Raw genomic sequence first — 21,929 nt, 5'->3', positions numbered from 1 at the left:
ATGGTTTTTATTGTTGTCTACTAGTAGACTAGAATTTCCTTGTAGATACCCTCTGTAATGTCTGATAGTGAGCTTTATAAACATTGAGACCTAACACAAGAAAACGTTGAGTTTAAAGTTGCAAGCATAGATTTGATAGAAACCAACTGTCGATCACTGGGGAGCCTGCAGATCAACAGGCCTGTATACTACCACTTTCTGCTGTTCCTGGAGGCTGTTCATGCTTATTAAATCAAATAACAGTGCATTCCAGAGTGCACAATAAGATGAATCAATAGGTCAGAAAGTTCAGCTTTGATTAGCTAAATAATTTGAGAAAGGTAAACCAAATCAGAAGTGGTATTGGGAGCATACAGCTAGGTACTACTTTATGATGAGAAAGGGAATCATGGTTTTCGTGTGTGTGTGTGTGTGTGTGTGTGTGTGTGAGAGAGAGAGAGAGAGAGAGAGAGAGAGAGAGAGAGAGAGAGATCTAGTTGTATTTTCTGAACTTTCTATGAAAAAATTGTTTTTTTTAAAAAAAATCAGTATGCAATTCAAAAGCATTGAGAACATCAATATTTAAAATGTGGTTTATTCAGATTTTTGTGTTATTCCATTGTGTTATTGTGTTATTGAGTTAGAATAAATACCATAAACAGAAAAAATACTTGATAAAAGGGAAGATACTTCAACTGTTGTCTAACTTGTTTTCCATTTTGTTTAAAACTTTTGACCTGTTGCAAAGTGCATTACTTTTTTGTATTCATAAATATATATAATCAAATCTGTCTTGAAATTCCCAATTCTTTTTTTTAATATAATGTGTTACTACATTTTAAGCAGGGACACGGGTGGTGCTGTGGGTTAAACCACAGAGCCTAGGACTTGCCAATCAGAAGGTTGGCAGTTCGAATCCCCGTGACGGGGTGAGCTCCCGTTGCTCGGTCCCTGCTCCTGCCAACCTAGCAGTTCAAAAGCACGTCAAAGTGCAAGTAGATAAATAGGTACCGCTCCGGCGGGAAGGTAAACGGCGTTTTCGTGCGCTGCTCTGGTTCGCCAGAAGTGGCTTAGTCATGCTGGCCACATGACCTGGAAGCTGTACGCTGGCTCCCTCGGCCACGAAAGCGATATTAGCGCTGCAACCCCAGAGTCGGTCACAACTGGACCTAATGGTCAGGGGTCCCTTTACATTTACATTTTAAGGATAGCAGTTAACTTAATATGTATTTAACTACTCATACCATATTAGAGCTAATTTATTAGGCTTCTGATTCTGCCCCTGCCCCTGCCTTTCTAGTTAGGGTTTTGATTATTTTCTAACATTTTATAGAATTCTGTATATAGCTATAAGAGATTTGAAATTAACAGAGACTGTACAGATCCAAAGAGATACACCATATTCTTTTAATAATTATAGTAGTTATAGTAATTATGGGAAGTAGTTATAGGAAGTTAACATCTCAGTCTGAAACATTATAGATCAAACAATCCAGATGAATAATTTCTGTATTAGTCTCCATCAGTGACTCGTATAGGACATACAATTTCTGTGGTTTTATTAAAATTACATTAAATAACCTTATAGTGGATGCTAAACATCTGTCATGGTAGATCAATACCAGGTTTAAAGATGGTACAGTTACAATTATATTTTAATTACTCAACAGGTATGAGAAGTCCCCAATCTATGCAAGCCACCCGTCCTCCTTTCAACAGAGCCATGTCTTTAGACAGCCCCATATCAGTGGGATCAAGTCCGTCTGTGAGGAGTGTTAATACATTCTCCATGCTACAGAAGCAAAACATGATGGGTGGGAGTCCAAGAATGATGGAAAATCAGGAAAACTTTGGAACCAATATGGGTTTGTTGATTTCCTCATACTTTTAAAAAAATCATGAACAATATACCAAAGGTTTGCTGGAGTAAATTATTAACTACGATAAAAATTGTTACAATTGTATTATACTAGCTTATTCTAGCTAAGCTTTTTAAACCTTTTGGCTCAATTCACATATCTCACCAAAAACATTTGTAGGGTTGGGTTTAGTTGTGATGTCTGAATTAACAAATCATGGTTTGTGAGGAGCTAGCAAATTTGCTTGCACCAAGTGTGGTGAGCGTGGTGTCTGAATTGACAAATCATTGTTGTGGCTGTTCCTTTACCTCCATTGCCACCACACCTAGGGTCTGGAGTGCTGAGCAGATAGAAAATAGAAGCAGACAAGCATCCCTAAAGCATGGGTTTCCTGTACATTCAGAAGTTCACGTCTCTGTGTTGACGTGGTTAGAGCACCAGACTAAGGTCTCTGAGACCCAGGTTAAAATCTCTGCTCAGTCATGAAGCTGTCCAGGGGACCTTGGGGCAGTCAAGAGCTTCATGTTTTGGCTTTTAAACTTTGGTGAGTGCAAACTTCAGCAAACATTCTGTTTGAATTGAACCATTGTCACAAAAAATACACAATGATAACAACAACCCATCTTCGTTGTTGTGCAATGTTTTATATCTCAGTTGAACATTTGAGATGTTACCATGAATGGTGGCTGAAAGGCCCTGATATATGCAGCCCTTTGGCTCCTGGCTAAAACTTATTTGGAGTGGGTGGATATAAAAATGCCAACTGTAGCAAATTGTATTGTATGCTATGTTTTTCTGTAGGGAAAGCAATATGTATTTAAATTCGTTAATTTTCTAGGGGGACCTAACAGAAATATGCCTATGAATCAGCATTCAGCAAGTGACTGGAGCCTACAAAACTCAAAAGTGAGCAGGATGGAACCTATTAGTTCTGGTTCAGTGCCAAGACCAGGGCCAGACTGCAACCCAACCCTTGCCAGATCTTCAGTTGGTGGTCCCATGCCTGGTTTACCCATGAGGTCAAATAGTATGCCTGGCACCAGATCCATGCTCCAACAGCAGATGATCCATATGAGTGAGTTCTTACTATGCTTTTTTAATTGGACACCACAATAATTTGTGTTTTACGCACTGCACATAGGTAAGATAACACTGGGCAACAATTTTTTACTTTTTGAATGTTGTCTAGATTTCTACAACTGATTTAGGGTATTTTTGCACTGCTGAATCAGGAAATGGCATCCGTTTCTCTCCATCAGGTCAGGTTTTCTGTAAACTGAATGGTGGGCATTGATAAAGGTAAGTACACGTAAATTGCACGTTGCTTCACCATTTTTCAAACTTCAGGGCTTGAACTTCTGTTTCTTGGAACTCCTGGAATGCTCAGCAGCACGGAGGTCTCTCTTCAGAGTCCAACAGTAGTCAGCCATCATGACTGCGTCCCAGCGACCCTCATACCTGGTCTCCATCTCTTTCATGTCCTGATGGAATCTCTCCCCCTGCTCGTCACTCATTGAACCCAGGTTCTCAGGAAACTGGTCCATATGTGAAAATAGGTAGTGCATCTTGACGCTCATGTTGCAGCCCAGGTTTCTGAAAGCAGTCAGCATGTTGTTGACAAGTTCTGCGTAGTTTCTGGCCTTATTGTTGCCAAGAAAGTTCTTCACTACCAGAACAAATGTCTTCCACGCTTCCAGTTCCACTTCGTTCATTGAGTTTCCGAACTCTGGATCTCTGATGAGCTGACGGATCTGAGGACCGTCAAAGATGTCAGCTTTCAACTTCTCCATGGTCAATCCTGGAAAAGCCTGGCACAAGTAAATGAAGCAGTCACCATCCTTGTCCAGAGCCTTGGTGAACTGCTTGATTAAGCCGAGCTTGATGTGCAGCGGTGGGAAGAGTATTCTGTCTCTGTCCACCAGAGGGTCGTTGATGACGTTCCTTTCTTTACAAGGCACCAATTCCTCCCGCACAGGCCAGTCCTTCTATCCCACATGCACAGAAAACATGGGTACTTGGTGAAGCCAGACTGTTGTCCCAACAAAAAGTTCACCATCTTCAGGTCAACACAAATAAACCACTTATGCTGATCATAACCAATTTTCTCCAGCACATACTTCACCGCTTCATAGTTCTCCTTCAGTGTACTCAAGTGAGCCAGGGGTATAGAGGCAAACTGGTTGCCGTTGTGTAGCAGAACACATTTCAGTGATCGCTTGCTGCTGTCAATGAACAGTCTCCAATCTTTGGGTTCGTACTGTGGCACTCCAAGCTTCAGCAGAAGCTGTGCAACATCTGCACAGTACACCAAGTCCTTCTCTTCCGAGAAAAAATGGAGGTACTCTTGATGCCTGTTGCGGAGGAAGCTGATGCGAGCACTGTCAGAGAAATTCAACTCCTTTTGGGAAAATGGATGAGGAGCATCATCTTCAAGAACCACTTCTTCTTCTTCATGTCCTTCAACATTGGAGGCATCTTCGTCACTAATGTCAGGAAGTTCTCCGAAGATAGGCACTGGAATTTCATCACAATGAGCTACAGGACGACGTGCTGATTGAAGATCAGGATACTTCGTGGGGCGGCTGCCCCATTAACTTAGTTTTGATCCCCCAACTTTATGCTTTGCTGGACCAATTTATGGAAGATTTCGAGGTTTTATGACTTCAAACTGATCCCTTTTCGACATAATCACCCAGAACTATCGGACCTGAATACTTCTTGTCATTCAGATAATCATTTCCAATCAAAACAATTATTTGACAAGGCATTTTACCCCCACCAACGTCTTCTAAAATGTTCCACACAAGCGTACATGTGAACAAAAACGTAAAAAAAGACATGTGGCCATAGCTCAAAAACTTGACCTGATTGAGCAAAACCAATGTAATTTTTGGATTCAGCGCATCAGATTCATCCTAAATCAACTGAAAAAACGCAGACAACAAATTTGTTGTTGACCAGTGTAATAGAATCATAGAACCGTAGATTTGGAAGGGACTACAAGAGTCGTCTAGTTCAACCTCCTGCAATGCAGGAAGCTTTCACCCAACATGGGGCTCAAACCCAAAACCCTGAGATTAAGAGTCTCATGCTCTGCTAACTGGCAATAAAGTTTGAAGCATTTAGGCTTTGGGCTGTTTGCACAGTGATCTGTACCGTGTTCTGAGCAACTAGTGCTCCAGTGTGGGTTTCTGGATACTTGTAGACTTAAAGGAAGCAAAGCATTTAAATTCAGTGAGAGTGATAAACAATTTAGACCACTACCTCTCAGCTTAGGGTTGCCATATTTCAAGAATTCACCCGGAAAACACAAATAGTGATCCTAAAACAGACACACTTCCTGGTTCTGCTGACAAAACCCCTGGCCATTTTGCCGATCTTTCAAAATTCTTCTGGGACGCTGCTTTCGCCATTTGATTCCTGGACATGTTTGGGGAAATCTGGACGTATGGCAACCCTATCTCAGCTGCCTTGTTACTGCTATTTGAGTTTACGGGGGGGGGGGGATCCTGGTGCTGTCATGTCTACAACAGTTAAAAGATGTGGAAGGAACTACTATTAGTTGAACACACATAAACACCCTGTTAAGAAGCTTTTTCCCCTTTTACATCCCATTTGAATAGAAACTTTACATGCTGAAAGTAATGCCATACATTTTTACTTAGGCTTCAAGTGAGAGTAATACCGATGATTTCGATATTAAAAATAGTTGTATGGTGGTTTTTTGAGATAGTTTATCATTGTGTTTTATAATAGTGATACATTGTTTTTGTACACTGCCCTGTGTCGTTGGATAGCTGCTCTAAAAATTCACCTCTTTTCTAAAAGTAAATTTAGTTTTGTTTCATTTTGTAGGGCCAAATGAAATTAATATTGGTATGGGAGGGAATCCTTATGCACATCAAGGACCGTCTAACCATCCAAATGCATGGCCTGACAACATGTTGTCCATGGAGCAAGGACCTCGAGGTTCACAAAACAGGTACAATAAGGTTCAGAATGTTATATGTTATTTAACTGACAGCCTATTCTTCATCTACAAATGGTATCAGAACATTCTGATCATTCAGGAAAAACACTCATCTAAATACAAAATTAGTTAAGTCCATTGATTTCAGTGGCTCTACTGTGAATACGACTTCCCCTATCTGAACTAGAATGCTGGACTAGACAGATTATTTGTTTGTTTGTGATTCATCAAAGAAAATGCTTACATCATATTTGTAATTTGTTTACCATTTTAGTCTTTGGCATTCTATTGGGGATTTGTTGGATAGTAATGATCTATCAAAGGTGATAAAAGTTTTGTCATGGAGGGTCCTCCTTTCAGTTTCCAGAATCCTGCTCATTTGTGAAATGACACTGGGCATATCTCATTTTTGCACTTACGTATACTGGGAAGATATGATTCTTATCTGGAGACTTCAATTTATGTGTGATATGAGAATTTATCTACTCTTTGACCCGTATTCTTAATTGTTGCTACATCTTGGTTTTCCTAGGCAACTAGTTAGGAATTCTTTAGATGATCTTCTGTATGCTGCTCCAAATGTTGATGGCCAAAGTGATGAAAGGACTCTTCTAGATCAATTGCATACATTGCTGAGTAACACAGATGTCACAAGCCTTGAAGAAATTGATAGGGCCTTAGGAATTCCTGATCTTGTAAATCAAGTAAGTTGCCAGTGCTCTTGAAGTGCAGATTTTTCAGTTTGCTGTATGCTCTTAAAATGTATTTTTGCGGGGGGGGGGGGGGGAGAATAAAAACCCTAGTACATTTTTTCCTCGGTACTTTGTACATTCTTCTTTTGGGTGAGAAGAACTTATTTTATATATTATAGGCTCCAGAACTTGCTACTCACCTCAAGCTGAACATAGCCCACCTTCTCTGTATTGTGGCCTGCCAAGTATTCTTGCAGTCCTAAAAAGGCTGTAAAAACAGAAGATTTATCCAACTGCTGGTGACCTGCATTACATTTGCTGGATTACAAATTATGCAGACCTGATATGATTATAAACATGATATTGCAGTGCCCCTTTAAAAAAATCATAGTGAGAAAATGTTTGCCTATAACATAACAAGAGCAGCCTTCTGATCTAAAAATTGTTTATTTTCCTTTTAATTTGTGACAATGCTACATTGTAATTAATGTGTGCAGGCATCTTCTTTAGAAAGGTAGTTGTAGAATAGTTGCTGAATATTATAGTGATGAAGTCTTAATATACCTGAGTCAGAGCTTGCTCATAGGAGATGGATTTTGTCAATGTAATTTTGAATTGGGCAATTTTCATTGGATTATTGGATAATCCTGTGTGTATCCCTAAACTCTTAAATGGTGAAATAGGGTCCCATAACTGTTGTACCATGTGCTTACTGGTGTGTCTCCTGAACATTTACTATGTTTTTTTACACTGCTGGCTACACACACACACACACACACACACACACACACACACACAGCTCATATTTTCAAATATAAAATTCCCCTGTATAAAATATTCTTAATATACTATTGCAGAGTGTGAAATATTGGCATGTTCTATATTCTTTTTAAGGGGCAAGCTTTGGAACCCAAGCAAGAATCATTTCATGGCCAAGAATCTACTGTAATGATTGACCAGAAGCCTCCAGTATATGGTCAGCCATACCAGGGCCAGGGAGCTCCCCTGCCAGGGGGATTTAGTAGCGTGCAAGGCCAACAGGCAGCCTTTAACTCTGTGATGAATCAGATGAATCAGCAGGGCAGTTTTCCAATGCAAAGTATGCATCCCCGAGCAAATGTCATGAGGCCCAGAACCAACACACCAAAGCAACTTCGGATGCAGCTCCAACAGAGACTTCAAGGGCAGCAGGTAAACAATTATAATTTTTCAGTTCCCTTCTGAAGAGGGAAATTTTTTGGCTTTGCTAAGGGCAGGAAAATGAAATATATCACTTACCCATTAACACATACATTCATTTGTTTTATCCTGTCCTGATGTTTGGTACACACAGAGACTTAGTTTACATGTCAAGATGTTGCCCAAACTATGACTTAACTGGTATTATGCAACCATGAGGGCTCCTAAAATGGAGCTACAGCTTTGGCTACAGCTCATGGTTAGAGCACAAACCTTGGCTAATGATAATGCAGGAATAAAAAAGACAAGAGAGGAGGAAAGGTGCTGTGAGCTCCCCAGGAATCCACATGTTTGCATGGTTCTGATAGTCCATAATTTGGCTTGCCATGACATGTGAAGCAGACCTGCAATTCCTCATCATTGTAGTCTTTATTTTCAGTTTGGTAATGTCATTTCTGAGATTATTTGTTTGATGAAAACTGATGTTTGATGAAAACAGTGGCACGGTTGTTTTCTGAATTGCACTATTAAGTATCAGTATGAAAGTTAATGATTAGGTTTGTATATTTAAGGCCCTTGTTGGCATCCTTCTGCCTTGGAGACAATGGAGGAGTGCGCCTTTGGGCGTGAAGTCAAACGTTGTGTTTCAGCGCACTTAATAAGCCACACTGAGTGAAGTAGCTTCTTTTTAATTATTACTTTTGCCTAGGTTTGTAGTGTAGCATGGGTTTTATAGAAACCTGTTTGATGTATTTTGACATCGTTCTGTTATACACTGTTGCTTTCTGTTTCTTAAGTTTTTGAATCAGACTCGTCAAACACTTGATATAAAAATGGAGAACCCCAACCCTGGTAGTGCATCAGTGATGAGACCTGTTATGCCCCCACAAATGGGATCACAAGTAAGTATTACTAATCAGGTTATACAGTAGCCTCCCACTTCCTGCTGTTATTTTACCTCTCCCCAGTTCTGCTTTCTATTACTTCTCTCTTCCTTCATACATCTTTTAAAGCACTAAAACAGACACACATATTTTTATCTAATGGATCAAAGTCCAATAGAACATAACCATAAACCAAAATACGATTCTACATGAATCATGTCATCATTAGATATACATCATTTGGGGCATATGACTGGTGAAGAAACATCTATATAATAATGTCATCCTAAAAAATGTCAATATTTTTTATTAGGAATGACAATGCTCTGTTTTACCATTGTTGCAATTCTTGTTCAGATGGGTGAGGCATTGGATCTCAACTGCAATTGTAGAAAAGTACAGTGGTACCTCGGGTTACAGACGCTTCAGGTTACAGACTCCGCTAACCCAGAAATAGTACCTCGGGTTAAGAACTTTGCTTCAGGATGAGAACAGAAATCGTGCGACGGCAGCAGCAGCGGGAGGCCCCATTAGCTAAAGTGGTACCTCAGGTTAAGAACAGACCTCCGGAACGAATTAAGTTGTTAACCTGAGGTACCACTGTATTCCAGAACCATTCTGGGGATTGAAACTGTTGAGCAATGCTAGTCTGGCAAGTATGGATTCAGTTACTTGTATCTAATTTAGCTTTAAGTAACTGTCCTGTCAGTACAAATATTTATTATGCCTGTGCAATGGGACTTTCCTCTTGTGCACCCACTTAATATTTTCTGCTGGTTTCCCCAACCATTTGGAGCAGATTTGGGAAGGACACATTCAGGGTGAGGTGGGGGGGAGAGAAGGTCTCATTGTTCAATCATAAATTTTTGCACTGACAGAAAAGTTGCTTAGTGCCACATTGGATATAAGCCACAGTGCCTGCTGAATGTTCCAGCTACACAAAGTGAGACCTGCAACAAAATGTAGAGTGCTGCTGTTTGGGGTTTTAGCCACCCAGCTAGTATCTGTTCCAGGATGCTCCATTCCCTTCCATGCCACCTCCGTCTTCCTGTTTTCCATTCCACCACCTTCACCACTCCAATAGTCATCAAGCCAGCATTCTGTTTGCTAGGTCATTTTTGGTTCCCTCCTTTTACCTTTTCTTTATAACTTAGACAAACTTTGGGGATTCCCCAAGCTGCTGATAACTTGTGCATGGATATCTGCGTAAGGGTAGACCCAAAGAGAATAAGCTTGCTATTGGTATATAGACTGTAGACCAAATGTGGGAAAACTTTGATCCTGCAAATGTTGCTGCAAGCAAGGCCAGTGGGGCAACATCTGGAGGGCCGAAGGTGGTTCCCCACAGTTACTGCACACTGTGCTACTTATTACTGCAGAATAAATGTGCATTTTCTTACTGTTCCATTCTGCTATTTCATTAATGGGAGAAAAATAGACTGTATTGTGCTTTTTTAATATAAAAAAGCTCATGGACATAAAACTCTTAAGATATGTTTTTTTTTTCTTGTCAACTTAATAATTCTTCCTCTGTATTCTTTAATGTGCTTTTTGTCAATCCTCTTTGGGTGCTAGCAGCAAGGCTTCCTTAATGCTCAGATGGTGGCGCAGCGAAACAGGGAGATAATAAGTCATCACATCCGACAACAAAGGATGGCCATGATGATACAGCAGCAACAGCAGCAGTCTCAAGCCTTCAGTCCTCCTCCAAATGTGACCACCTCAGGAAGCATGGATGGTGCTGTTACAGGCCCTCCGATGGCTCCAGTCCCATCCCAGCAATTTTCATACCCAGCCAATTATGGTACTTACTTCATTTGTATCTTACTTGCTTCTATTTCCTGTGGCTGCTGTTGGGCTTAGTAAATTACAAAAAAACTTATTAAAGCTAGAATATTTTTATAGAAGAGTATAAGCGCAATATTTTGGAATGAGGGAGAAAGTGGGGTTTTGAGGGATTTGACATATTCTGTAGCCGAATGATCTAAAATAGAACAGCCACAGTGCAGAAATGTTGCAAAATTCATGATCTTTATACAGTAATTTCACAGCTCATTGATTCTCTCAATTTTGATTTGAATTATGTCTTAGTCATTACTTAATTCTGCAAGAAAACTTTTTTGTACAGGAAGGGTCTGGCAACAAAAAGCAAGCATTTGGTCTTTTTTTATTCTGCTTTGCTATATCTGAAATTACAACAACAAACAATGAAACATTAGTAAGTTATAGTACCTTGTAACCATGTTTAGGGACCAAGTGAAACTGAGAAAAGCAAACTTGCATGATGGGGGAACATAAGATGCTACTTTATATACCGAGTCGCACCATTGGTCCAAGTAGCTCATTAATGTTCACACCGGCTAACAGTGGCTCTCCATGAGGTCAAGTGGAGTTCTCTCACAACTCTACCTGGAGATGCTGGTGATTGAACCTAGGACCTTCTTCATGCAAAGCAGATGCTCTACTACAGAGCTATGGCCCCTTCAAGGAGAGGGAGTCTTGAGTGAATGCAAGCTGGTAACACCAAGGGTGGAAATTTACCATTAACTTGGGAATCAAAGTGCAGTTCTCCTGAGCACCATTGCCTCTCCGTGAGAATTATTCCCTTCTGGCCTTTCATTTGTACCATGCTCCAAAGGTACCTTTCTTCAGGGCTTTTTTGATTGAATCAGGTAAGAGAAATTGTGCAACCACAAGAGTGAAATTCTGTAAATATTAGAGGACACATGTGCCTTCAGCAAAAAATAGCTAAGTGTCATAACCACCAAACTGTTATCTTATTTATTTTGTAAGGAATGACCCAGCAACCAGACCCTGCCTTTAGCAGGGTATCAAGCCCACCCAATTCCATGATGGCTCAAAGAATTGGACCCACACAAAATCCCATGATGCAGCATCCTCAGGCTGCACCAATGTATCCAACTCCTGAAATGAAGGGCTGGCCATCAGGAAATATGGCCAGGAGCAGGTGAGAGTCAGATATCTCAACTAGTGTTTTGAAAGGGGAGCCTGTGGCTGTGGAGAACTGAAGAACATAGCTTTTAGCAGACTGAATTGTGTGATTTTTAAAAAACATGCAATCTAGACAGTCTTCACTCTTGCACCCAGATTCTTTAAAAAAAAACAACCCTAAAATAATTTGTTTCATAGAAGATTTCAAAATATTTGTTCAAATTTTTAAATTTTGCATATTTCACAAAGATATGGGGCTTATTTTTGTTTCACAAAGTTAAACAAGCTGATCAAGACATGATGTGTTGTTAAAAAAAAATTAAAGGAACATGAAAGTGTCCAAATCTATATATGTTGAACTATTTGTTCCAGATTGGTTACGTGCAGGGCTAAAAACTCAGTGAGGTAGGCTTAAGTTAACAAAACAGTTTCCGACAATGGATGAAGAGATCCTAGGATGGGAGTGATTTACACTGATCCATCATTTTTGCATTTCCTTTCTTTTTTATTTAAAGCAAAGGATTTATTCATTTGTTGATCATAGGCTCATTTGTTTATAGCACTAGTCAATCTCTAGAGCCGCAGGTTGGTGTGAGCGCCTTACAAATAACCACATCTGATCTTGAAGACATTGTGGTGAGACAACTGTCTCTGCAACTGATTATGGAAGGGATTATGAGGTTTTATAGTTGTAATGCCAATGACGTAACATGCCAGTGGTTGAATGAATCTGAGAGCATTTTTTTTTTCTTGTGTCCTCTAGTTCTTTTCCACAGCAACAGTTCAGCCATTCAGGGAACCCTGCAACTTACAACATGATGCACATGAACAGCAATGGTGGTCACATGGGACAAATGAATATTAATACTATGCCTATGTCAGGAATGCCCATGGGTCCAGACCAGGTAAGATGGCTGTAACTGTTGGTTCTCCACATGCAGCTCTTTAGATCTCCATATGCACATCAGCCCCTAAAATTGCCAGCGCCAGTGCCTAGCAAACATTAACAGAAACTTCTCAACATTTTCCTGGCTCAGAAAATAAGGTTTGACTTGCGTGGTTGTCATTTTTGCTCACTCTGCACCCTTTCTTATTTCTCCCAAACTCCCAAACCCCTATTTCTCCAGTGGGTTCTCTCTCAGTGGTTTTACATAAAATGGTAAGGCTAGCTGTGGAACAGCTATTGCCTGTGAGCATCCCAGGTTCATTGCTGAAATAGATTTACTCAAGGAATCCACAAGGCTCTGCAGTCCTAGCCTTAGAGTAACTTAAGCTCAACACCAGGCCATTTCCTCCCAATCCCCCTTCCCCTAAAACAAATCTATATTTTTAAAAGCATTTTCAGTACCAGTGCAGTATTTATTTATACTTCTTTCCTTAACCTTCAGAAATGACAGCAAAAAATTTGCTTGATTACAAAGTTTGTCTCTCTTACACTGTTGTTTGTTCACTGGTGTGTTGTGTTTTTTTCTGCAGAAATACTGCTGACATCTCCAGCTATGATCTCCTAACAGGCTGATGCCATCGATGATGGTGAACTAAGTATTACAAAAAAAAAAAAAAGTGCACGTGAACTTCATGGCAACATGTAGCCTTATGGAAATACCACTTCTTTTTACCGTGAAGATGTCCTAAGTGACTTCATGAGTTATGGACCTTTGGGTGGTGAGGGATAGGAGGAGGAGTAGAAGCAAAGTATCACTGTATAATGTACAAAAAGAAAAGAGAAAGGGTGATTTTTTTTGGCACTTTGCCTTTAGCAATGTGCGTTTGGCAATGCCATTTGAGTAAATGTGTTGGATAGACACGGTCTGTACCAGTTCTATTTACTGTAGCTATCCAAAGCCCTTCAACTACAGGCAGACCAAAGTGCCTGGAAAATACTTGGTAATAGTCTTGAGTTCTCTAGTAAGAGCCTCTGATAGAATGTAGTTTCTGGCCTTGATTTAAAAACAAAACAATGCTCTGAACATTCATGCTGCTGTTCAATCTCACTCCCAGGTGTCGGAACTCTGATGTGCAAGTGGCAATGCAAATGCGCTGTTGCAGCCTCTGAATCACGCTCTTTGGCGCCAAAGGTGTATGCAGAGATTAAATATGTATAATCATGATAAAAGATTTCCATATTGATGTGCAGTTTTGTGCACTTTATAAAATGCTGTATGTAGTGGGTTACTGCAATACCTATAATAATGAATCAATGGATATTAAAGTAGGCAAGTTCTTGCCCCCTTTCAAGCCCAGTCTGAATTACTGTTACATAATATCTCCAATATGGGCATTTGAGCAATAATCATACATCTTTTTTGCCATTAAATGTCATAAAATGTAAGGCAAGGCATTGCAGTTTGAAGAGAGATTCTCTTTGTGAATACATTTTGTAAATATGATCTTAAGATGTTGTACTATATATATGACTTTTGTAGGCCACTAACTCATTTTTGCAGAGTTTGTGAAGCTAAATATTTAACAAATATAATTTCTGTAAACTCGAGTTTAGTCCAAGTTGTCCAGATAGGATTTTTTTTTTTTTAATTTAAATGGTTTTGGAGTTGGGTAACTATGGCCTTTATCTTATTTTCATTGGTCTTTGACAGTTTATTTAGAACTTCATTTATTGGTTTTTTAAAAGAACATTTGTTCATATTTTAGCAGTCTTTTAATATTTTCTCTACACCTTATGTGTGCACTTTGTTACTTTTTTCTTATAGATGGCAATTTGATGACAAAAAGGCTCTTTTTAGCTGTCAAATCAATTTGTGGAATTTTTAATATAACCTGTCTTTTAAATGAAAGAGCCTCTGCTCTAGGACATTTGGTTAACTTTTAAGAAAGCCTCAGTGGTGTTCTGAACATGTTTTTTGTGTTAAGTGTCTAGCAGAAAGCACACCTGATGATACATCTGATTAATTGGCACAAATGATTTTGGTTATCACATTTTATTGCTCTACTGGTAACAAATATATTTATTTTCTAAGCAATTTTTAATAGCTGGAGGTCAGAAACACCATAATCATCTCGGTGTCAAATAATGCAGATACATACTGATTCCTCCCAGATTTAAACAAGTTGTAGTGATTCAGAACAGGATCTTTCTAAGAAAGGTAGACTAAAATGTCTGAAGTGGTGTGTGAGTTTTTTTCTATTCCCATTGCACATTCAATATAGTTCTCTTGAATATGTGAACTGGTGGTTTTGATTAGTAATGAAATTTGAGCTCCACTTTGCAGAAGCATGTAATTCTGTGAGATTTTGTTCTAAGGCAAGCAGTCTGTGATTACCCCCAAAACTGCTAGTATGCTGAGTACAGGTATAAATATTGCCAGTTCTGTGTAGTCCACCAGCTATTTATTTAACTTCACTAAAGCTTATTTGTACTTAAAACACATTTGGGCTCTGGTCTGGAATTGTGTTCTGATTTGCACATAGTGTGCCTCACATGTTACAAGTGCTTCCTCGTCCTTTAGGGTTGTTTTTTTAAAGCATTTTTTCCATTTACATATTGTTTTAAAATAGCTTTGAGGAGTTGTTGTTTGAAGCCTCTTTCTGATACTACCAATAACAACCTCATAGTAAAAGACCCACAAGCCTATAAAATGGGAGTAGACTATCTTTTAACTTTTATAGGCGAATATGATAATCATGATAGCTCTGATTACTTTGGCGAAGTGTGACCTCTCTTTTTATAAACTACTTACTGCCCTTCTTCTTTTCATTTTGATTGATTCTGTTTGTGTTTTTGAAATGTGGTGGTACCTGCTGTTCATTGGTTAATCTGTTATTTAGAATGTTACTCCTTTTCCCAGTTTTTTTTTTTTTTTTTTGCTGAATCCAAAGATATTAGTTCAAACTTGATAAAAGTATTCACACCTTTATCTATATATATATATATATGCATTTTGAATTTGCATTGTCGGGAACGTTCTCAGCAGTGCTGATTCAAATGATACCTGGAATCAGAAGTGCATGATTAAAAACTCATTCTGTTGCAATGCAATCTCTAGTACCAAGAGTGATTATATGGGGTGGGGACTTGTATGATAAGTACAGTAAACATGGCTGAATGGGGCAATAAGCTTAGTTTGGTATTGGTGCCTTCTGACCTAATTGTCTTTGTAGTGAATCCATTCTTCCCACCTTTGTATGGATTATCCAACCAGTTTGTGTGTTGAGATAAATACATAATTTCAGTCTTCATGACTTTTCCTGTAATTCAGCCTTCCCCAACCTGGTGCAATCTAGATGTTTTAGACCAGTGTTTCCCAACCTTGGGCCTCCAGCTGTTTTTTAACTACAATTCCCATCATCCCTGACCACTGGTCTTGCTAGCTAGGGATGATGGGAGTTGTAGTCCAAAAACAGCTGGAGGCCAAAGGTTGGGAAACACTGTTTTAGACTAACAACTCCCATCAGCTCCAAGATGGGGAAGGCTGCCTTAATAAATGAGGAGCCTTTTTCAACAGAAACAATCTATTTGAATGTTGCACAGGTCAGCACATCGAATTTAGTAGCAGACTGTCATGTGACAGCAATGCAGCAATTATGGAACCATTCAACTGAGAGCAATATTTCTTAATATCTCAGGAGAAAGGCATGCAGTATTGAGAATTGACTCCAAAGTTAGTTTACATTAAATATTGCTTGTAATAATTGATCTTTACATAACAAAAAAAAGCCTCCTGTGGGCTGGCATTAAAAAAAAAGGGTAGGTCATATGGTCTTGTTTTTCTGTGTTTTTGTTTTGTTTGGAAGTTGTTAATAATGTAAATAAAGGTTTCTATTTGAAACGGGAGTTTTTGTGGCTTAATAAGCTTCTTGGTAATCAAAGAGATAAAAGTTTCCATTATGCCTTAACTCAGGCTACATTCCAGTTACCAAAACTCATGTACAAGTTGTCTGTGCTGGTAAGATGTTTAAGATGTCCTCTTTTCCAAGACACAACTAAATGGGAGAAGTAGAACTGTAGGCTTACTTCACTTCCAAAGGGGTGGAAAAAATTTTATTCTTAACTAACACAAATTTTTACCCCCTCCACACAACAGTTGCTATTGCCACCCTCAGACCTCTTTTAAAATTAGAGCACCATGAAAAAGATAAAAACCAACTGAATGCAGCCACTGCATGCAAGAGATGGGGAATTTCACCTGCTTTGTTTCCAGACCCTTGATCATCTTTTCTTCCTTCCTCTGCACATGTTCCAGCTTGTCAACATCCTCCTTAAATTGTGGCACCCAGAACTGGACACAGTATTCTGAGTGTGGTCTTGATCAAGGCAGAATAGAGTGGGACTATTACTTCCCTTGATCCGGACACTAGACTTCTGTTGATGCAGCCTAGAAGAGCATTAGCTTTTTTTGCTGCTGCATCCCACTGTTGACTCATGTTAAGCTTGTGGTCCACTAACCCCTGTTTCCTTTTCACATGTACTACTGGCAAACCAGGTGTCCCCCATCTTTTATTTGGCCAGCTGGTGTTTCCTGCCTAAGTGTAGTTACACTACCTAAAGACTCATTACATTGCAAATACTATATCATACTTACATTAGATATCTCAAACTCCAATTTCTCTCTGTGATTGAAATGTTGCAGTACATTGGAAGAAAAACAAGTAAGTTGAAAATTGAGGTCAACTTCTGAATTTGGACAGGTGATGTATGCTGTAGGAAAACTTGTAAGTTTGAGTTTGGATAGTCTGTTCCTAAAACTGCTTCCAAATAGTATGTTCTTTTCTTTTTTCTAAGGAGGCACAAAACCCAGCACTGTGTTGGGTAAAGTGTGCCTACTTGTCCGCTGAACTGTGCCCATAAGTTTTTGGGTTTTTTTGAAACCTGCGTTTTTATTGGTCACAAAATAATAGCCATTGCTTAAAACAAACAAATATAAAAGTAAACAAGTGCTTTCTTTTATAGTAGTAATTTTGGTTTTTGAACATACAATATAACCACAAAGACTTAATACAAATCCAACTTTGTTAAAATTTAAGACATACACAAACTGCTTTTAATTTTGCAGTGCTTTTAAAAATGGCTAAATTCTGAATTTTTATTATGCAATGGAGTGACTTTTCAGAAATGGAATTGGGGCATGCCAACACTTTAGTAACAATTCTTCTGAACTTGGATTTCTTTTGAAACAGGACACTGAATATTTACAGTACCATGCTGGAAAGCTGGTTTCACTGAGTGAAGATTTCAGTTTCCTCATGAGCCAAGGTAGATGTGTGAACTGTGAACTAAACTGGCTTCTGTGGTAGACAAACACCTGAAGACTGTTAGTGCCGAGTCTGTGCATCTGTTCAGTAATATCCAGGATATCCTGCGTGCCTCAGTAGCAATTGTCTACCACTGTGTCTAATTTTGACTTGCCTAATCTGTAGGTGGGGGAAGAGATGCTTTTCCATTTGTCTGTCCTTTCAAATGCCATTTAAAGCTGTAGATGAAGTAGCAGAGGGGCTATTTGGCTTCCACTGAAATAGTCTGTGGTTTTGCCCCTTAGGATTCCAAGTCTCTCAATGGGTCACCCTTGTTTTCTCTGCTTCCATTTCTTGAAACAGTATCTGCAGTGATTGGTGGAAGTAAAATAGCTTGTGAAGCAAGTGAGGTATAACCCAAAGCAAAAGCAGGTAAACCAGTGGGCTTCAAGAAGGGATACGTATGTTGGATGAAAGTACTCCCCAGAAGGTCACTGTGTCTATTTAGATTGCATAACAGTGCAAACATCCTATCTACCTTAGCATCAAAGTTTATCCAGTCCTCCAGGCTAATGTTATAATTCAGTCTGAAATCATACACACTTTCATTAAGTCTGTACAAAGATTCAAGTTCTGGCCAGTTTATATCCTCATTGAGGTCCAGCAGTTGCAGGAAATTAGCCTTCCCAGCCTTCCCAAAGTTGTCCTCTGAAAAAGAACACACATTTAATTAATTCACTCTCTGAAGAGCAAAGCAATCTGTTCTCACAGCAGAGCCATGCAAAGGGCATACTTTTCCACTGTGCATCACCCACAACACAGAAGCAAAGGATACATTCATTCATTCATTCATTCATTCACTAACTACCTTTCTTAACAGCAGTTGGACTTTTAGATGAATCTTCAGTGTTGAGAACTATGTCTACATTATTTTCATTGCACGGTATGTGGGTCATTTAAATGACCTCACATTTCTTGCAAGCATTGTACAAAATTCTGAAATCACTGCTCAGTGATTTTGACCTCCTAATTGTGCAATGGACTGCTTGTCTTTCCTACCAAAGATTTTTCTCAAAGTAACAGTGTCGGAGTCACTGTATTTCAACATGCGCTACAGCTTTTGTTTAGCACAACAAAGAAAGGTTGATTCTACAAGTGCAGCTGATAGAGGAACAAATACTGTCTTATAATAATGAGGGCCTACCTCTGTAGTAGTATACCTACACTTCTATCCAATAGCAACCTTAAAAGTAGACTGCGCCAGCCAAATGTTTTGGACTACAGTTCCAATAACTCCTGGAGGGAAGGGGAGTCCACCAGATCTGGAGAGGACGGGCTTCTCTAGCCCTTTAGAAACCTGGAGTTGGATTCCCCTACAACGAATCAGGACTCCGAACCAGAAGGGCATGCAAGATGAGCTCCTAGTGCTTCTAAGCCATTGTCTGTGCTGTTCTAGGCCTCTGAGAACTGCATTGAACAGAGCGCCCCTGGTCTCACTTCTGCAGTTGCAGTCTGAGGCTACTGGAGTAAGCACCTTGCACTGCAGATAGGACTATCAACTGGGGTGCAGTTGTTGCCATTTTTCAGGGCTCAGTCTCTGTTTGTTGCTGAAGCGACTACTAAGAGTTCTGCCTTCTTATAGCACCACCTGAGCCTTGCCTCCAGCTTGAACCCTACCTTGCTACAGAGCAGGAGAACACAAACTCATTTAAACATTAATTGGCTGCAGTTAAAGAGGTTAGAGTCATATCTCTCCCAGATGCTTCATTAGGAAGAGTAGGGTTTAAGAGCAAGAGTAGATGAAACTGCAAATATGGACTGCATGCAAAAGAGAGACAGCAATGTTAAGGCTTTGTGTGGATGGACTCCCAACTCACAGTGACTTGGAAGATGGTTTCTTCATGTCTGGCCACTTTCGACGTTGAAATTGCCTTATGTGTGAGCCGCAAAAAGAGAAAAAAGTTAACCATGTCAAGAAAACCACCAGCACTACAGCACAGAAGGGGGGAGGGTTTTAGTATGTTTCATATGCTACACAAGTATTGTTACAGGAGGGAAGAGTTAAGGTAGGTACAGTGGGGCTGCATGCTTAGGCCTGTAGCAGAGTCTTTTGTCTCCCTCACCCAACTTGACAACACATATTATACCCAAGTTGCCTCTTCCTTCTTATAATGTAGAATTATGCTATAAAGTGAAACCTATCTACCAATGAAATAGCTAGAGGGACCCAAACTTCTGGAGCCACCCAGAGAGAGTATCCTAATTCTAACCCCACAGCCTAAGTCTTCTTGCCCATATCTTCCCATAACCTATTGCTCACTGGGGAGAAAATAATTATATTTTTAGTAGTACCTGTATTGCTCATAGCTTCCATCTTTAAGACCTAAAGGGGGAAAAATATTATTGGTTATGCAGCAATGATCACAGGAGTGGGGGAAAGCACATTGCAAGGCACAATTTAAAAAGGGGAAAGGCATCTTATTAAAAGAAAACACATTGCTGTCTGTGAAAGTTTCCAAGCAGAGAGATTTAAACATCTGCACTCTGAGTGAAGATTTTGGTTCCAGCCCCTTGGAGGAGAGGTTAAAAGTCAAGCTCCTTGTTTTAAATCTACATTGTCTCCCTGCTGTTGCAGCATCTGGTAAGACAAGTTGTTTGGAACAGAAACAAATTAATGGAACAATTAACCTTACATGTGTGGTCACTGGGTTAAGCCCCCAACACTTTTCCCTATTGCTGCTGTTCTCCATTGCAAATTCACTTAGAAAGTTAACAAACAAAGCATATGTACCCCCTAAACTGGTCTCTGGTTTTCAAAATCTTACTATGACTGCTTGATTCCCAGTGACTGTATCAATGCAGGACAATAAATTTAGCAGAAGGTGGATCCTTTGGGAAGTTCTCACCCCCAGAATACTTCAGTTGAGGCTAGTAAGGAGACCTTTCCATGTGATCCGTGCACCTCATTATTTTGTTATTCACACATTTATCAGAAAATATTTCTATAAGGTAATGTTCAACTTCTGATTACAGTATACCCTCATCTAGTTTTCCTGTTTAATATAGTTAATGGTTCATCTACAAGTCTTTTGCAAAAGTACCACCTCAGTTACTTTAAACACTCTAAAAAAGGCGAAAATAAGAGACCCCTCACCGAGTTCCATGTTCCGAGTCCTTGGGTTACATTGCTTATACCCTTTGCAGCTTCTTAGTTCCATAAGCTGCACATGGAGTTGATTGAGAACATCTCTGTCTAGTGTGTTCACTGCATTAATTAGCTGCAGATTAAAAAGTTTTGTGTTTGTTAAAGTCATACTATTTATTCAGTGGACATTGTGGTAACATCTTTTACATGCTCACCAAGAGGTACATTATTAGCCACCAAATACCATATATTACAACATGTAGAGGCTCCAATCACTATCTCCAAGGCTAAATTGGCATTCCCAAACAAATGACTATGTTATGTGTTGAATTGGTAAATTTGATGTATTGGCACAAAACTCTACAGCCACAGATTAACTGTAAAAAGGGAGATTATAATAGAGGGAGAACGATGGTAAAAACTTCTGCAGCTGCCTCCCCCTTCTGCCCAGTTGGTTTTTGGGGGAAGGAAGGGAAGGCAAAGATGGTAGTGGATACATGCACCGGAGTGCAGACTACTTGGCCCACACTTCCTCACAAGGAAACCACCTTATTTGAGTCTTCACAGTATCTCTACAGACAGACCTTCACAAGCAGAAACCTATTGGCCATCAGTGAACCTCTTTACATACACAATAAATGCAGCCGTAAGTTTGCAGGCATGCATTTTGGCCAACAACAAATGAAAATGTTTCGTGGGCCTTTCATGGAAAAGAATCTGCTTCACCAGATATATCAGTTGCACTTGATAATATAGACAGTTGCTTAACAGAGGAAGGGTAATAGAACCATTAGCAGAGCACATCTCTCTCTTTTTTACATGCTAAAGGGGCTGGAAAGACTGGTTCGAAACCCTAGAGTGCCATTACCAGTCTGTGTAGATCAGGGATGGGGAGCCTATGGCCCTCCAAATATTGCTGGACTACAACTCCCTTTATCTTCTACTATGTTGCCTTGGGTCATTGAGAATTGGTGTCCAACAACCATCTGGAAAGCCGCAGGTTCACTTTCCCTGATGTTGACAATACAGAGCTGTATGGCTCAATGGCAGGCTTCCTCAACCTCTGCCCTCCAGATGTTT

General features: G+C 39.7%; 2 protein-coding genes across 14 annotated transcripts in view; one reads left to right on the top strand and one right to left on the bottom strand.

Moving 5' to 3' along the window:
* The window catches only part of NCOA3 (nuclear receptor coactivator 3), a 99,050-nt gene extending 83,075 nt beyond the window's left edge, over window positions 1-15,975 (top strand). For 9 of the 11 annotated variants that reach the window (XM_079978880.1, XM_079978883.1, XM_079978890.1 and 6 more), the window contains 10 exons: window positions 1,650-1,844; window positions 2,677-2,913; window positions 5,694-5,820; window positions 6,341-6,512; window positions 7,395-7,691; window positions 8,477-8,581; window positions 10,139-10,367; window positions 11,357-11,531; window positions 12,279-12,420; window positions 12,992-15,975. In XM_079978880.1, the coding sequence (XP_079835006.1) occupies window positions 1,650-1,844; window positions 2,677-2,913; window positions 5,694-5,820; window positions 6,341-6,512; window positions 7,395-7,691; window positions 8,477-8,581; window positions 10,139-10,367; window positions 11,357-11,531; window positions 12,279-12,420; window positions 12,992-13,003 (1,691 nt within the window). In that variant the 3' untranslated portion in view covers window positions 13,004-15,975. The remainder of the gene's footprint in view (window positions 1-1,649; window positions 1,845-2,676; window positions 2,914-5,693; window positions 5,821-6,340; window positions 6,513-7,394; window positions 7,692-8,476; window positions 8,582-10,138; window positions 10,368-11,356; window positions 11,532-12,278; window positions 12,421-12,991) is intronic. The other 2 variants (XM_079978881.1, XM_079978884.1) reach the window with 1 other exon arrangement.
* Window positions 15,976-17,394: 1,419 nt separating this feature from the next.
* SULF2 (sulfatase 2) overlaps window positions 17,395-21,929 on the bottom strand; it is a 280,685-nt gene continuing 276,150 nt past the window's right edge. For all 3 annotated transcript variants that reach the window (XM_079979106.1, XM_079979105.1, XM_079979107.1), the window contains 4 exons: window positions 20,859-20,982; window positions 20,057-20,087; window positions 19,582-19,635; window positions 17,395-18,412 (listed from right to left, as the gene is read on the bottom strand). In XM_079979106.1, coding sequence (XP_079835232.1) covers window positions 18,382-18,412; window positions 19,582-19,635; window positions 20,057-20,087; window positions 20,859-20,982 — 240 coding nt within the window. In that variant the 3' untranslated portion in view covers window positions 17,395-18,381. The remainder of the gene's footprint in view (window positions 18,413-19,581; window positions 19,636-20,056; window positions 20,088-20,858; window positions 20,983-21,929) is intronic.

This window comes from Podarcis cretensis, assembly GCF_951804945.1.
Source record: "Podarcis cretensis genome assembly, chromosome: 6".
Classification (NCBI taxonomy): domain Eukaryota; kingdom Metazoa; phylum Chordata; class Lepidosauria; order Squamata; family Lacertidae; genus Podarcis; species Podarcis cretensis.
The sequence above is the reverse complement of the archived record's forward strand: the minus strand, read 5'-3'. Positions and strand labels throughout refer to the sequence as shown.